Source organism: Lonchura striata, chromosome 14 (genome assembly GCF_050655825.1).
Source record: "Lonchura striata isolate lonStrDom1 chromosome 14, ASM5065582v1, whole genome shotgun sequence".
Lineage (NCBI taxonomy): Eukaryota > Metazoa > Chordata > Aves > Passeriformes > Estrildidae > Lonchura > Lonchura striata.
The window spans coordinates 11,546,593-11,562,752 of record NC_140716.1 but is presented as its reverse complement, the minus strand read 5'-3'; the positions used below and the strand labels follow the sequence as shown (position 1 = coordinate 11,562,752).

The window sequence follows — 16,160 nt, the reverse complement described above, 5'->3', positions numbered from 1 at the left end:
TTTATAGAACAGCTCCAGGGCACCCAAGTGTTCTTCTAAGCTGCTGTGAAGCTTGAGGCCATTCACACCACAATGTGCTCTACCATGGTGTGGCTAGCAGGATTTGGGGAGCTGCTGTTGGCCCTCCACAGTGAGGGTATCCCCATTGAGAGACCTGAATTTTTCTGGCTATTTGGCAAAGATGGAAATGACTAGAGGACCTATTGTGTTCTCATTTCAGGTGTTGTCCTGGGAGGCTGTGGAGACAGATCCATCCGTTTTCGTCCCACGCTGATCTTCAAGGACCACCACGCACACCTCTTTCTGAACATTTTCAGTGACATCTTAGCAAACTTCAAGTAAAAAGCAGTTCCCTTGCACTGAACAGCTGATTATGAAATTAGTTTGCATTAATTCATGTCTTCTCTACTTACAAGATAAGTGTAAAGTCATAAGCTGAGGTTTGTGTTCTGTCTGTAGTCCTGCCCAAGGCAAGCTGCTCCATGCACACGCGCCCCAGGCAGAGCATTGGCACTGGTCACCAGCAGGTACATGCAGCTGTCCCTCACTGTGCATCCCCAGAACCTCCCTCTTCTGGCCTGGGCCATGGTCACTGCAGAGTGCTCCCCACAGCCATGTCCCTGACTCTGCACCGTCTGAGCAGGACCTGGCACAGTCTGTTTAACCACAGGTGACCCTGGTAGATTTGCATCCAGAAGCAGCAAGTGTGGCCAAACACTGAGAGCCACACGCCTGCCACGCAGAGTGCCGTTCTCTAATGGCAGCTGGAATCCAATCAGTGTTTCAGGGGAAGCTCTGCTTTCCACCACTGCCAAGCACAGTATTTTACAGAATAATTTCCAGCTTTATTCCCTCGAGTACAGGCATCTGCCACACCAACTGCATCAGGGCAGCTCTGCCCAGCCTGCACTCACTGCTTCACGGGGCACCGGTGCCCTCAGCCACACCTACAGCACTGCAAGTGGCACTGATGCCCTTGTCCTTTTGTCCTCATCATGGATGGGTTTTAAAACTTTTGACTTCTCTTACAAGCAGACTTGTACAGAGAAAACTCTACCCTGAAGTATGTAATCTGACAAAGCTTAGAGAACCATGCAAAGCACATTCTTCCACTTCTACCAGCAGTCTAGAATGATTCCAGATTATTTTACTATTTGCCCAGAACACACAATAGCCATTAATTTATCTATTATAACTTCTACACAAATATTTGAGGTATTTTGTAAAACTAAAGCAGAAATGCCATTATCTGATATCAGAGCCACTGCAGTGAAGGCCTAGTCCTGACTGCACATTTATAATGCAATGTAATTCTATTTTTGTTCTAATAGTATATTCTAAGTCATCAATACTTCAGAGATCTTCTAGAAAGCCACAGGATCAAAAAATGTGTCAACAGTTCATTAATTTTTCTTCAGAGAATTGTTTTGGATGTCTCTTTACTGTTTGCTGAAAGCTGACTTGAACTAGATCTGGTGCCTTTCTTTTTATTTTTCTTGGTGAGCATCTGGATTTTGTTTACTAAGTTTAATTTTCTGTTGTGCACCAAAAAACAGGGACCACAATGGACTTTTACAGTTGCCCTTTCAGGACCTGACCACAATTTTTAAGTGCATAAGAAACAGAGAAGTTAAAAGATTTACATGTTTAATACAGCTACCAAAATGTGAAAATGTTCCTTACCTGCTCTGAGAAGTGTTCACCATGGTTTTCCCATTTTAAAATACTGGTATTGGGAAATTCAAGCACAGTCACTTCTGCCAGCTTAAACCCATTGGGATTTCTGTAAACCTCTCAGAAAGCAGAATTCTGGTGCCAGATGGGCAGAACCTGAGCAGGTTTTTGAACAGAGGTTGTAGAAATCTGGGGGAAGGACTGGTAAAAATTGGTGTTCAACAAAACTTCATTGTCATCGCTGTCCTCGTAAGCGTATTATCAGCAAAAGGAAAGTCAAACCAAGAACTGGATTTGACAGCATTTTGGGAATTAGTTTGTTCAACATATCAGTGCAGTAGTTTTAGTGAATGTCTCTAGCAAGTCTTGTACTTTTACAGAAGCAAAGGTCCAGTAATTTGAAGTCTTACCACATCTTCACTTTTATTATGACTACTCTAGGTGTTTTTATAATTTTTACTGACACTCAGTAACTGTATAATTGTGTACAACATATTGATGAATCGTTAGAGAATACATAGAAAGCACTACAGCTGAAGCATATAAAGTTAAAATTGTTTACAGCATACTGTAGACAGTGCCAAATAAATGTTTAAACAAATACTTAAGTACACTTCATGGTGTAACTAGTAACTGTACACAGATTCATAACAAATGACATCAATCATGTGTAATCAATATTCTTAAATAAAATATTTATAATTGAACTTCTCCAGGGCTTTTCCTTTTACACCCACTACATGTCTAAACTGAACCATTAGTGCATATATTAAATACATTCTGATGAAGATATACCTCCAAAAACTGCAGTATACCTGTACAGCCCACTGTATTTTGCTGCCATGGTGTTTACACCGAGGAACATTTGGATTTCTTCTGATACTGCTGTGCTAGACAGTGTCAGCCAAAATTTAAACTCACAGAACCCCATTAGGAAAAGTTAAAGTTAGAAATAGTAATTCAGGGTTACCCTGTGCACTTAAATGGCAATTTTACTTAACTGATCCTTTGCTGATCTGCCAAGAAACAGAGGTTTTACTCCACATGAAGAAAAAATAAGGAAAGAACACTCCAGACTATTGGTGAGAGTCAGTTTATTTGCCAGTTTCAAATTAAGCTAGAACTAGAAGAGGGGTGTAAGGAGTTATCTTGCTTCTGACAATTCAAAAAAATGTGTTACATGTTATAGGTGCTATGTTTGGTTCTTTCTTGGGTTTAAATTCCTCATTTCTACTGAGGTTTTGGAAAAGGAGAAGTCATACCAGTACCATGGAATCACAGTCCTTCATGGAGACAGGTGCTGCTTTTCCCATTCCAATGAAGAATGGCAATTTCTGTAAGAGGCTCCTGAAATATTATCCCTGCCTTTAACTTACCAGCTGAGCTGCCACTGTCTCTTGTAGCCCACACCCTTGTTTTGCCCAGTTCCACTCCCATCCTGGAGGACCCTCCTGAGGCCAGGACAGCCCAGACACCTTCCCAGTTCTCTCAATGGCATTAACACCTGAGCATGTCCCTCTCTGACATTCAGCTGTACCCATCCTATGGATGTACCAGACCAGCTTTAATTTACAAAGGCTTCCCAGCCAACCTGAAATTAGCTAAAAGAAACACTGAGTTTGAAGTGAGGATGCTCTGGCAGCTCCTGCATTTCGTTTCAAGAGATTTTTCATGCTTCATAACCACCAAAGAGGCCAATAGAATGAAACAGCCACGGTCAACTCCAGTAATTTGGACAGTTCAGGCTTGGAATGCTGTGACATTACTGAATCCTACATGGAACAGACACTCCTCACACCATATACAAGCTGCAAGACCTTTAATCCAGTGGACTGTGCCTTACCACTGTGACTTTCTACACTGGGTGTACTTACAGCAGGCTTTGCACAGGAAAAGGACAGGGATGTGTAGGTTGGTAAACTACTTAAACCTCATGAAACAATAAGCACAATGAACATGGACAGTCAGTGGAAATGAGGTGCTGTGTCACACAAATTCTCCAAATATTTGAGTAAATTTCTGTCTGTCTACAATCTGGCCATACTTAATTGTAAAATACAAAGTATCTGTACTGTTATACCGTTTGAACTGGTGAAGTAGCTCGTCCTTGCTATCTCCAACTTCATCCAAAGTCACTACTGTCTCTATGGGACAGTAAATATCATTACGTCTTCCCCAAAATGTCAAGTGGGCCACTCTGACAGTTTGTCCACTTTCACTTAAGTAGATGAATCCAATAATTCTTCTGAAAAAGTAGCTCATACCATACAACATTGCCCCAGCAAAGACAGCGATGCCAGTTGTATAGAGGAGGATATTCTGAGACACCTGGCCCTGCAGGTAGAGGTAGCAGATGGGAGGCAGCATGACCATGGAGGTGGCAGTCTGCAGCAGCTTCAGTCTTGACAGGACCCTGCAGTATTTTATCCCTGGGAACCTGTAGACCAGTTTGAACTCTTCTGTCCGCCCATCCACAGCCTTCTGCTGGAGCACTGCAGCAGGGGCTGAGTGGGACAGACACACAGGCGGCTCCCGCGGTCTCCTGAGATAATTACTGACACCATCAACTCGCTGGGTTTGTGACTGCAAACACTCCCACGAACCAAAAATCCAGGGTCGGCGAGCAGCTTCCCTTCTCCACGACCTTGTCCAGAGCTCCTTCTGTAGAGATCTCCCAAAAGCTGCTGCCGTGCAGGCTTTAGTCCTAGTGCAGAGCCAAGCCTGTAAGGTAAGATGCCCACAGGTCATCGTTTGAGTGCTCTTTAAAGCCCAATTGAGAGCTCAGAGCTGGTCACTCGGGCGCCTAAAGCCAGTAAAGCAAACCCCCGGGTCACTGTGACCTTAAACCAGAGCTCTGACAGGAAACTGGTTTTGTGCCCGCATCCCTCCCTGCAGACCGAGGGAAATCCTCGCTAACACAGCTGCTATCAGCGAGCGAGCCTGGCACAGCCCCTGCCTCTCGCTGTCTGAGCAACAGCCCAGGGAAAGCTGCTGAAACCGCCCACTCGCTAAATAACCCCTTAAACCGCAGATTTAGGAGAACAGGAAAGAAAAATGAACTAAGCACGGTGCAGGAGAGCGGGAGCAGACGCTGGGAAGGCGCAGGACTGCAGAGCAAAGGCAGGAGGGGAAGCTCCGCGCTGCCCCCGCCGCGCCGCAGCACGCGGGCGAGGAGCCGTCACCGAGCGGGACGGAGAAGGCGAAAGGCAAGGAGACGGGGAAGGGGGGAAGGGGGGAAGGAGGAGAAGGGGGAAGGAGGAGAAGGGGGAAGGAGGAGAAGGAAGGAGAAGAAGGAGGACCAGCCCGCCCGGCAGCCCGGGCCCTCACCGCCGCCATGGCCCCGCGCGCGGCCCGCCGGGAGGCGCGGCCCCGGCGGGAGGCGCGGCCCCGGCGGGAGGCGCGGCCCCGCCGGGAGGCGCGGCCCCGGCGGGAGGCGCGGCCCCGCCGGGAGGCGCGGCCCCGCCGGGAGGCGCGGCCCCGCCGGGAGGCGCGGCCCCGCCGGGAGGCGCGGCCCCGCCGGGAGGCGCGGCCCCGCGCAGCCATGGCGCCGCCGCCCGCCGCGCTCTGCCTGTTCGACGTGGACGGCACCCTGACACCGCCGCGGCAGGCGAGTGCGGCCCGCGCTGCGAGCCCGGGGGGCGGGCGGCACTCCGCGGCACTCCGCGGCACTCCGCGGGGCCCGGCGTGTCCGCGCTTGGCTCTCGGAACGCCGCGGACACAGCGCGTGTGGGCCGGCGTGGCGGGATGGAGGCGCTGGGCTCCGGCACGGCTGACCGCTCTGTTTTGGACCGCAGAAAATCTCGGCGGAGATGGCGGCGTTCCTGCAGCGGCTGCGGCAGAAGGCGAAGGTGGGAGTGGTGGGCGGCTCGGACCTGGCCAAGATCCGCGAGCAGCTGGGCGAGGACGGTGAGGGCCGCGCTCCGGGCCGCGGTGAAGGGCAGCTGGAGGTTGAAGCTCCTCATCCCCTCTTCCCTCGCTCTTAGCTGGCTCCTGGTGCTGCTGTGGTGCACCCAGGCTGTGGGGAGCTGCGAACCGGCCCTTGGGAATCGCAGCCTGCTTGCACCGCTGTCTGTAGATCAAATTAAGGGATTGTTGCTGATGGTGAAATCCTGCCTCGCTGGCAGCCTTGGGAGGGCATTTTCACACTGTGTGTACAGTGGAGTCCTGTGTGTGACATACACGCGTGGCTGTCCGCTGTCAGCACTTCCCTCAGGACCTGCTTTTGTTCAGTGCGGGGTTCTGATGCAGCGATGCACTCTTGCCTTAGCTTAGTCCTTTATTCTTAATGCTCTTTACTCAATTGATGCCACTGATAACTCCTGTAGTGCCCAGACAGCCGAGTTCGTTTGCCTCCCAAGTGGTCTCCAGTCAACCATATCATCATCATCTTGTGTAGTGCTGAGACTCGCAACTCCCAGACATTTGCTGAAGATTAGTGACCCTGAGGAAACAAACCTAAAGGGCAGTATCTGACTTGCTCTCTAGCCAGGCCATGTACCACGTGTTTGGGCATTCCTTTACACTTAATGTAAAGAGTCATATGCCTCTAAGTAAAACCAAAGGTAAGTCAAACAAATGACTTCACGTGATCTGAGGTGTGTGCTGATCATAGTGAGGAATGGGACTAGCATTAATCTTGTGCTTGATGCTATGCTGCTGAAACTTTTCATGCTTTAGGAGCTAATGTTTGCTGTATTTTAACCAATTTAACATTTAAGACAATTCTGCATTAAGCATTGAGGGGAAATTATGAGTTACTGTCTTTTTGCTTGTTTGCAGTGATTGAAAAATATGACTATGTGTTCTCAGAAAATGGCCTTGTAGCATACAAAGATGGGAAATTCCTGAGCAAGCAGGTAAGTGTGAAATTTCCAATAGTGAGAAAAAGAAATTTTCTAAACAAGATTTTGATTTATTTGTACAGTGTAGTCCTCTGTAATCACCCTTTCAAAGACTAAAATCGCTGTTGCTTTCATATGTTAGTCCTGTTAATGGATCATTCATTTGGCATGTAATGTTTAACATAAGTAATGGAGAGTAAACATTTAAAAGAGATCCTGGCTAAATTTGCTGCCTTGACCAGTGGTTCCAGTTTACTGCAGGAACAAGCTCCTTTTCTTCATTCTTGGCTGTAACAGACATTAAATGCAGCTTTTTGTTCAGGGCTGCTGCCCGTGGCACAGTTTTCTTCTGAAGCAGGTTCAAGTAGGATCATATTAAAGGACAGTTTGGTGTTATAAAGTGAACAAAAAGCAAAATGAGAGCCTTTAGTTAGTACCATGTGAGCATCAGCTGATGTCACTGTTTGAAGGCATGTTTGTTCTTCTGTGGTATTAACCATGCCTGATTACCCAATGTCTGTGTTTTCCTTGTGACTTGCTTTTAGAATCTCAAATTCTGGACCCTTGTTTGAATGGTGTTTGTTTTGTTAGAGCATTCAGGGCCACCTGGGCGAGGACATCCTTCAAGAAGTCATCAACTACTGCCTGAGTTACATTGCAAAGATTAAGCTGCCAAAAAAGAGGTATGTGCACACAGACATCTCAGCGTGACCCTGTTCTCCATAGGGCATATAAAGCTCAGCTCAGGGTGCTCAGCAAAAGAAAAAAAAGAGGAATTTCTGCTTGGGAAACAGCACTGTGTGTGTGAAACAGAGCTCTGTCCAAGCATACAAAGACAAGCTCCCAGCTGGAGTACAGGGCTTGAAATACTAATTTGGCACTTTTGTGTTAGAGGGAAGGAGATTCAGTTTGAAGTAGGAGTGTTCCCTTGCCATGTTTGGAATTCAGCAGCATAGTGTTTTCCAGAGATGAGAAGTGCAGCCAGACCAGCTCTGTGTGATGTGTGAGGTGCAGCTGCTGCAGACACTGAAATGTGCTGGGTGGAACACTGCCCACATTGCCGTGAGTTCTGCAGCTTCACCCACACTGACAGCCTGGCCTGTCAGGCTCTGAGCTTGATGGGATGCTCCAGTCACACTTGTTAAACCAAATGGGACTTTTAAAAGCCAGTAAGGATGATGAGGAGGTTGCCATATTCAAAGTCCAAAAGACTAACTGGTGCCAGAGGTACCAGTAGTGAGACAGGTGATTCTCACTGCCTTTAGAATTAAATGGAAATTTATTGTGCTATGTAGTGTTTGGAGCAATTTTCTCATCTATTTTCTGTCTTGTTATCAATTCCCTTGCAGAGGCACTTTCATCGAGTTCCGAAATGGGATGTTGAATGTGTCCCCCATTGGAAGAAGCTGCAGCCAGGAAGAACGACTTGAGTTCTATGAACTTGATAAAGTGAGTTACAGCTCTCCTGGAGAAGGCAGTTTTAAAAACTTTTATAATTTGTGCAAGTTTTTTTTTTGTAATTTAAATCCTTTCCATATGGTGTAACTAATTTCCTCATTCAGACCTCAGGAAATAGACAGTGTGAGGTTTTTTTGTTGGAATAGCAGGGATTACTTGCAGAAGGGTGGGTTTGGCTCATGTTTTTAATCCAATATCCAGGGTACTGAACATCCTGCTTCATGGGGTTTCTAGAAAACCCTGTCCTAGGTAAAACCATACTTTCTCCTCTATAGTGTAACCAGCCTGGGTCCATTCAAATCAATAAAACCATTCTTTTTTAGAGGTGGTTTTGGGTTATCTTTTCATTGGTAAATCAACACAGTTACAGCATGTAACTGTTGTTTGGTTTTGTTTTCTTTTTTCCTTAACAGAAGGAGCATATAAGAGAGAAATTTGTAGCTGATCTACAAAGAGAATTTGCAGGCAAAGGCCTCACATTTTCAATAGGTAATACTTTAAAAGAATGTCATTTAAAATATCAATCAATTTAAATTTCATTTAAGTCATATTCTCTTATGGCTGTGACATCCCATCTCATTTGTCTGACAGGTCTCTCTGGGGGTGGTTGCAAGACTGAGCCTCTTTTTCCTCTCAGGTTTTTATTGGGACATTTTAATTGAAATCCATCAACAAAGAGAACTTCATTTCTTGTCATCAGTTCATTGTCCTTTAATGTCAGTTGTGTGACTGATTCTGCTCATTTTGGAGGATATTAGATGCATTGGATTAGTCAGAGTGGTTTCTGTGAATCAGTTTTGATCAGAACCACTCCCTCAGTGCTGTTCCAGTTGCCCTTGGTTCTTCAGCTATACCTGCATTGTGTGGGAGAAAAGAAAGAATCCAAAAGCAAGTGCAAGCTTAAGGAAAAAAAAAAATACAATAAGGGGGAATTAATTTTTTATGCATTTTGCTTTTTCACCGTCTCTTCTAATATATTACCACACTCCTGCCTTTGATTATTTTTCAGAATTGCAAATAATGGTTGGCATTAGTGCTGAAGCACTAAGGCAAAAGTGAACTGCAGTGCAGCTCTCCTTTATGTTGTAAATACCTTTTGGACACCTGCTCCAGCTGGGAGTCATGCTCTTGGGTATTGGTGATGGCCAAGGGCTCAGAACTGGAACAGCTGTTGTCCTGTCAGGGTGTGCTGAAAGGGCTGATTTCTTCCCTTTCCTACTCTGAAAGCCTTAGGAAGTCTTTTGCCTACAATTTTATGGCTGTAAATATATCAGTGGCTGTGTTCATATGTCCTTTCTTTCTAAAAGTAAAGAGGTTAACTGTAATTATTTTAAAAGGTTCTTTTGGATAGCAGTGAGTATTTGGGAACATGCTCAGACTTTGTTGAATGGATAAATAATCAATAATCTCAGAATCACAGCTCTAATAACTGATACCCTATAAAACATTTTCTGTACTTGCAGGACTTTACTCCAGTGTCTCACAGCATTTCTGTGTCTTCTGCAAAGCTTCCTCTTCCTAAAATCTTACCCAGTTTAGGTTTTTTTTCACTTCCTCTCCCTTCAGAAATACATTTTTAAAATGAAACAAGTCTTGGTTCCTCTCTCTCCTAGGAGGACAGATAAGCATCGATGTGTTCCCAGATGGCTGGGATAAAAGGTACTGCTTAGGAATTGTTGCCAAGGATGGATACAAGACTATTTATTTCTTTGGAGACAAGACCATGCCAGTGAGTACATTAGTTTGATACAGTAATTTGAGAGCTGCTGTAATTAAACTTCAAGGAGTGCAGATTCTAACCTTATAACCTTAATCCTGAAAAGAGCTGAAGCCAGGGCATAAACATGTGTCCATGTTTACCTGGCTGCAGAAGGGAAGTTTTCCTTGTTTCCTGAACTGAACACAGGGTTCTTGCCTTAGCAGAGGTTGTTTTAAAACTGAACTTCTGTAATTCTGTTAAACACCTAGGTGACATGACTGTGTGAAACTGATTGTCCTGCCTGGTCAGTGTAAATTGATTTTTGTTGGCTGGTGTTTATTAAACATATTTCTTTCCTATCTTATTTAACACTGTGCCTTGCTCACTACTCTGTCTTTCTCCACCCTGGGGAACTGAACAGAGCCCCTTGTCCCTCATCATGGGGCAGAGCTCTGCAGGACAATTCATAGGCTTTTAAAAATCCTGAACAGAGACCTGACAAGAGCTTGTGAGGGCACTGGCAAGCACAAGGACTTGCTTGAAATGAAAGCTGTCTGAATATGGCCAAAGGACAGTGTCAGGCTAAGTTTTATAAGAAAAGGCTTGATTTGATAAGAACTCACAGTTACAAATTTTAAAAGGTTGAAATTAAAGTTTTTTTCCCCTGACATCAGCTGCAAAAGTAATCACCTGTCCCTCTGACACAGAGCGTACAGACAGTTCATTTTAGACCCTCTAAGTGGCAGTGCAGCATTTCCAGAGAGTTGAAGTACTGAGAGCTGATGCTGACCCCCATGGAAGGAGTGTGGCAAACAGAAGTTTAGGAATGAAGCTATGGATGGATTTTGGGGATCTGTGCTCATACAGGGGCATGCTGTTGTTCACTGAGTCTAATCACTGCATTCCCTTGGAAAAAGTCAATTTTCCCCTGTTTCCTTTCATGTGTCCCTTTTTTTGACTATGCTTTATGTTAAATAACATTAAATCATGTTCTGCTTCCAGGGAGGGAATGACTATGAAATTTTCACAGACTCCAGAACAGAAGGCCACAGTGTCACATCCCCACAGGATACCAAAAGAATCTGTGAAGAGCTATTTTTTAAATAAAAGACTTCCAGAGTTCAACTTACAAGACAGTTAAAACAGCAAAATCACTTGAAATACCATCATTCTGTATTGGTTTTTTGTAATTGGTCATGAATAGCAGGTGCTTTGCAGGTCAGTAATTACTAAAGGGAAATGTTTTAACTGAAGACCCCTTGCTGCCAGGGGGAACACAGCAGAGCTCATTTAGCACCATCCTTTCTGTTTCCAGTCACATAAATTGTTTTTTTTTGTTTGGTTGTGGGGTTTGGGTTGGGTTATATTTTGGGTTGATTTTTAAGATACCAATAAACTTCCTTAACTAATTAATTACAATTTAGGGAGGGAAAGGGGGACATAATTTGCCTCTAGTTGATTCATAGTCTCAAAATTGGCCTGAAAGGTTTAATCCCTAATATTTTTATGTTGAGGCAGCTTTTTAAAAGATGCAGTTGTTTTGGGGTTTTTTTTTAATACTTACCATGTGCTGTATTAATTAACATTAATTATAAGACAGTTTCTTGTCTAAAACTGGAAGATGAGTAAAAGGGAATGGTTTTATTCTCTTCCTGGGGTTGGGAAGATGGCACTGAACCAGAAGTCCTTGGAATGCTGGACCAGCTGGTGCCAAAGTTCCCTCCTCAGGAGGAATGTGGTCAAAGGCACAAGTCAGGTCATAGTACCTACACTCTGTGCAGACCAAATCTACAAAAATCACTTGTAAAAATTAATGAAAATAACTTCAGCATATTAGTAAAATATATTTCTGTCACTTTCTGATCATTTTCAGAGATTCCTGGTTATGGCATTAATAGTAGGTGAGATTTTTCATACTACAAAAATGACTTAAATTATGTTTCTGTTAAAATTCAAGTCAATGCCTGACAGTCTGTGTAACTATTAGTATTACTTTTCTCATCTGGCATTAGGAAAGTAATCTTGAATATAAACGGTTTGACTTAGTAAAGGACAATAAAATCTGATTTTATCATGAAAAAATACTGTTTTGATTTGTCATTTTGGTAAATAAAATACTTGAAGCAGACCTGTTGCATGCTGCCTGTCTGTACAAAGAAATTAGTTATTTGAATCTTTCCACTTCCAGATTAGTGGGATACTTGCACAGTAGAAAAGCAGGGAATAGAATCTTTGTGTACCACCCAAAATGCCCAAAAGATCTGACAAAAACAGAGGGGGAGCTGCAATGCACCTCATGCATCAAAATGTTTTTATCTTCTAGCACATGTCTTCCCTGGCTAACTCCTGTTTTAATGGGAGCTGACTTAGAGCAGGACCATCCCTCGTGTAGGAATGTAGGACAGTTTAAGAGCTGCTGCATTCATCGTTTTCAGCCCCAAACACATTTCTGGCTGCTCTGTCTTGGGAGCCTCTTCTGACATGTGCTGGCCTTGTTATTTCTTAATTGTTCTGCATTTAGTGGCTGTGAAAACATTTCCTTAAATAAACTTTAGTTGCCACACAGGGATGCATGTGCAGGCACCTGCATTCTCCCCTTCTTTAAAGCTGAACTTCTTCAGCATCAGCTACCCAGGGAGCAGACTGGAAACACATTAAAGCACTGAAATTGTTGCATTTATTGTAAAGAAAGCAGGAGATGATATTCCAACAAGCTTGCACAGTGATAAACCCACCACAACCAAGGCTTTATGGGCCATAAAAAACAAAACCAAGCCCAAACCCCCAGTACACCATGGTGTAACAGGCACAGGTAAGGGAAAGCAAGCCAGCACAGCAGTCCTGACCCCCACCCCTGTGCTGTCCCCACATCACACCTGGGGACAGATCAGCTGCTGTGAAAGGCTCAGGCCACATCCTGACAGCGAGCACCTCTTGGTGAAGCTCCAAATACACAACTGAAGCTACACTGTTTTATACAACTAACAAGACTTGTGCCTCTTTTTATTTTTTTTATTTGCAAAGTCAATAAAAATCCACTGTTAGGAAAGTAACAGAGAAAAATGCTTCATTTGAAAAAAAAAAAAAAAAAGTGGAAAGCAAATAGGAACAAAACCAATTTAGTAGCACTACAACTACACAAAGAGTCTGGGGAAGGGCGGCCCTATCACATCCTACCAAGCGAGTTTGCCAGGGAGACAGAAGCAGAATTTACTTCACCAAGACAGCTGAGCCTGCAGAGGAGCTCACACGGTGTTTCACACACGGGCACTGGGCAGCACACACCTGCTGTGCAGCAGTGCAGGTGTCCTGCCCGCCCCCAGCTCACCATGGCACTCAGCTGTATGCAGTCTAGAAGGCAAATCTTCAGCCCTGTCAAAATTCAGACACACTCAGAGGCCATGAAGTATCCACTACTCTACAGTTTTCTACCACTTTACCTTGAAGAAAATTTAAATTTGGGATGGATTTTTTTTTTTAAATACTGGCCTATAAAATCTGTTGCTAATCAACCATCAAGGCACCTAAGTAAATTCACAAACCCCAGCTTCACCAGTACAACACAGTTTCCACACTGCAGCCACACCATTTGCAGTGGTGCACCTGATGGGCATAACCACCTGATGGAGATTTTCCACCCTGTGGCAGCTGCTCTGTTTGTGAACTTCCTTCCATGAGGAAAACAAATCAGCAATGAACACCTCTGTCTGTCAGGCCAAGGCATTCAGGCACTGTTATCAGCAGTAAAGTACTGCAGCCCTGGAAGAGCAGCCCAGGGGAGCACAGGGCTCACCCAGCACCCAGGGCTCCGAGTTGTGCTGGACCCTCTGCACTAGAAGGGCTCTCCTTGAAACCTCTCCCCCCTTCCCCTGGGCATTTCCTGGAATCAGTTCACAAGACAAAAGAAAACCCAAACCTCCCATCCTCCACCAAGCACACAAACTAGTTCTCTTTAAATACATTTCTTGTAAACACATTACGCTAGATATTTTTTCATTAGCATTTGAATTGCCTTTTTTTTTTTTTTAATCAGGCCAGCTGTAAAAAATGGTAATTTTGGCCTTCTTCTGCTTTATTGACAATGCAGTATTTCCTCACACACAATATTCTTCAGCCAGGTCCTGCAGCCAGTTGAGCAGAGCCCACGCCGGCAGCAGCCACGCTCCAGGGACACCTCAGGAGCTGATGACATGGCCTGACCACGTCTCGTGCTTGGTGCCAGGGGCCAGGTGAGTGATCACCACCTCCACTGCCTGCAGCTTCTCGTTCTTGGGAGGGATGGTGCACATCTTGTAGGTGACCTCGTCGCCTGCCACGGGAACGTACTCGCCTTCGATGCTGTGGAGGGAAGCTCCAGTCAGTCATGAATCACATCAACACTCGCTCACTTTTGCAGCTCACTGAATTTTTTATCATAATCGTTATCTTAGATGCTCAAAGTTCTTCAGGGATTTTATAGAGCCTGTCATCTGTCAAAGTCTGAGGCTGATTTTGGTTGTCTTGCAGTGAAATCCTATGAAAACACTATAAACACCGGCCTCGCCCTAAAAAAAATCAACCAACCACAAGAAGTTAAAAATAAAACCAAATAAAACCCACAAAAATCCCCATGCTAATCTGCCTTGAAGAATACTCAGGTGAGCCCAGGCTTGGACTGAGAGCTGTGCACCAGCACCTCACTTGCAACAGCACTAGAGGGCAGGGCTGCCACTGGCTGCCACTTACTTTGGGGATATGGTTTTTACACTAAAATTGATCTCTTTTTGGTTGGTTTTTCCCCACTTCTCACATAAGCTTTTGAAGTTTAAGTTGGGTTTTTTTTTCATTTTTTCTAAAAAATAATTGTACCATGTAATGACAAGATTTTTACCTTAAGAATGCTCCACCATAACACAGTTTGTGGAAAAAAGAAAAAAAGAGCCCAAGTGAGATATGACATCAAATATTTCAAATTACTTGGTGTGAGAAAAGAGAGTTCTGCTATCCTGATGTGTTAGCCTGCAGAAACACTCACCCAACACTCAGGGAGACTTCCAGGAGGCTCCAGCTGGCATCCCCCAGAGTGATGCCAGGGGATGCTGCAAGACCTGCACTGTGCATTTGCTACTGCACGTGAGCCCATGTTTGGAATCACTGGGAGATGCCAAAAGAGCTTCACCTTCTGTTCAGAACAAGGTGCTGATGAAACAGAGAACTGCAAACAGCCCTCCTCACCTCCCCACTGCGTTTGAGATCAGAGCTTTGTAATAAAAATCCCAGCACGTGCCACTGGCCGCTGGCAGAGATTCCTCCCTCCTGCACTGTCGTGAGCTCTGACAGTGCACAAGATGCCACTTCACCTTTCTTTACATGTACCTTACTCCAGCCCATGCTCAGCTTTCTCTGCCCTGTCAGCCTAGGCTCTACATTTCTCAGTGAAGGTTCTCTGCAGTGTCTGTATTTGGGAAGAGATCAACACTGATAAATTCTACTGGATGCCTTATTGGTGAGGCTTGCTTGTGAACTCCTCTTACACTGGAGTCCAGACTTGTGTCCAGGAAAGAAAAAAAAGTGGTCTAGGTCAGAAGTTTGTAGTGCACCACTGAATTTTATATTTGCCTTCTCTGAGAGCACACAGAGAGCATGCTCACCCCACCCAGAAATTTTACCCCATGTTTTGTTAATAGCAGGGGTCTCAGATTTTAGCAGTGCCCTTTTTATCCACTCTCATTTTGTGACCCATTAATCTCAGGGCTTTTCTATTGCAGGAAAGGCTGGCAGGACTGACAGGATGTGAACACACTGGCCCCTACTGCCAGCTCTATCCTCACATCAGAATTTGCTTCTCCTCACAGTTCTGCAAAACTTCTCCAGCTCCACCCACAGCGCTGCCTCTCCCCAGCCCTTCCCCTTTGGAGGGCTCCTGTCTGACCCCTGCACTGCAAGGGCAGCTCAGGGAGCTGTGCCAGGCTGTGGTGAAGCAGCAGCCAGGACCCAGACAGGACAGGGTAACCAGGCATCTACAAGGGAAGCTAAAAATGACCCCTAAATCAAGACTTCTCCCATGGGAAATTCAAAAGAAAAGTCATTGTTTGCTAGCTGATTGTATCAGCATGATATTGAAAATGCTCCTGTATCTAAATATGAATCTAAAACCTGCTACAAGGAGTTAAAGGCATTCTCAAGGCCTGGGGTTTGAAATGTTTGGGGGAATAAAGTCCTTCAAACTTTATTTCCCTGGAAATACCTCTACTCCAGAGCTGCCCCTGACTGTGGCAATCAGACCCAGGAGGGCATGTCCTAAGCTGAACCCTTCAGAGCAGTGCCTGGGAAAATGGGAGTAAATTGAAGGCAGAAGAAATATTTGCAGAAAAATCAAGATAAAGCCTCCTTCATCAGACCTGACAGCCCTTTCCAACCCACGCAGGCTGATCCAAGTGACCTTTATTTACTTCCAAAGTCTCCAGGCCACCCTGTCAGCCCAGCCCAGGATCACCCTGGACAGGCTC

General features: G+C 45.0%; 4 protein-coding genes across 13 annotated transcripts in view; 2 read left to right on the top strand and 2 right to left on the bottom strand.

Moving 5' to 3' along the window:
• ABAT (4-aminobutyrate aminotransferase) overlaps nucleotides 1-2,385 on the top strand; it is a 50,602-nt gene extending 48,217 nt beyond the window's left edge. For all 5 annotated transcript variants that reach the window (XM_021539922.3, XM_085592397.1, XM_085592396.1 and 2 more), the window contains one exon: nucleotides 221-2,385. In XM_021539922.3, coding sequence (XP_021395597.1) covers nucleotides 221-342 — 122 coding nt within the window. In that variant the 3' untranslated portion in view covers nucleotides 343-2,385. The remainder of the gene's footprint in view (nucleotides 1-220) is intronic.
• Nucleotides 2,079-5,027, bottom strand: TMEM186 (transmembrane protein 186). The gene is made up of 2 exons (XM_021539930.3): nucleotides 5,002-5,027; nucleotides 2,079-4,395 (listed from the first exon to the last, which is right to left on the bottom strand). Exons 1-2 carry the CDS (start codon nucleotides 5,008-5,010, stop codon nucleotides 3,661-3,663), a joined length of 744 nt encoding a protein of 247 aa, XP_021395605.2. The 5' UTR covers nucleotides 5,011-5,027; the 3' UTR covers nucleotides 2,079-3,660.
• PMM2 (phosphomannomutase 2) lies at nucleotides 4,857-11,800 on the top strand. 2 transcript variants are annotated; one of them, XM_085592399.1, is made up of 8 exons: nucleotides 4,857-4,880; nucleotides 5,469-5,580; nucleotides 6,454-6,530; nucleotides 7,107-7,198; nucleotides 7,865-7,964; nucleotides 8,387-8,462; nucleotides 9,587-9,702; nucleotides 10,675-11,800. In XM_085592399.1, exons 2-8 carry the CDS (start codon nucleotides 5,484-5,486, stop codon nucleotides 10,777-10,779), a joined length of 663 nt encoding a protein of 220 aa, XP_085448525.1. In that variant the 5' UTR covers nucleotides 4,857-4,880; nucleotides 5,469-5,483; the 3' UTR covers nucleotides 10,780-11,800. The 2 variants fall into 2 exon arrangements, with proteins under 2 accessions (XP_085448525.1, XP_021395601.1); XM_021539926.3 differs by lacking the exon at nucleotides 4,857-4,880 and adding an exon at nucleotides 5,190-5,281.
• A 526-nt stretch (nucleotides 11,801-12,326) lies between these two features.
• CARHSP1 (calcium regulated heat stable protein 1) overlaps nucleotides 12,327-16,160 on the bottom strand; it is a 38,786-nt gene continuing 34,952 nt past the window's right edge. For 4 of the 5 annotated variants that reach the window (XM_085592401.1, XM_021539932.4, XM_085592400.1 and 1 more), the window contains exon 4: nucleotides 12,327-14,010. In XM_085592401.1, the coding sequence (XP_085448527.1) occupies nucleotides 13,848-14,010 (163 nt within the window). In that variant the 3' untranslated portion in view covers nucleotides 12,327-13,847. The remainder of the gene's footprint in view (nucleotides 14,011-16,160) is intronic. The other variant, XM_085592403.1, reaches the window with a different exon arrangement.

Coding starts and splice junctions, on each gene's coding strand:
- PMM2 (XM_021539926.3), top strand. CDS start 5,216: ATGGCGCCGCCGCCCGCCGCGCTCTGCCTGTTCGACGTGGACGGCACC. Junction 5,581..6,453: donor CGAGCAGCTGGGCGAGGACG/GTGAGGGCCGCG, acceptor GCTTGTTTGCAG/TGATTGAAAAATATGACTAT. Junction 9,703..10,674: donor TTGGAGACAAGACCATGCCA/GTGAGTACATTA, acceptor TTCTGCTTCCAG/GGAGGGAATGACTATGAAAT.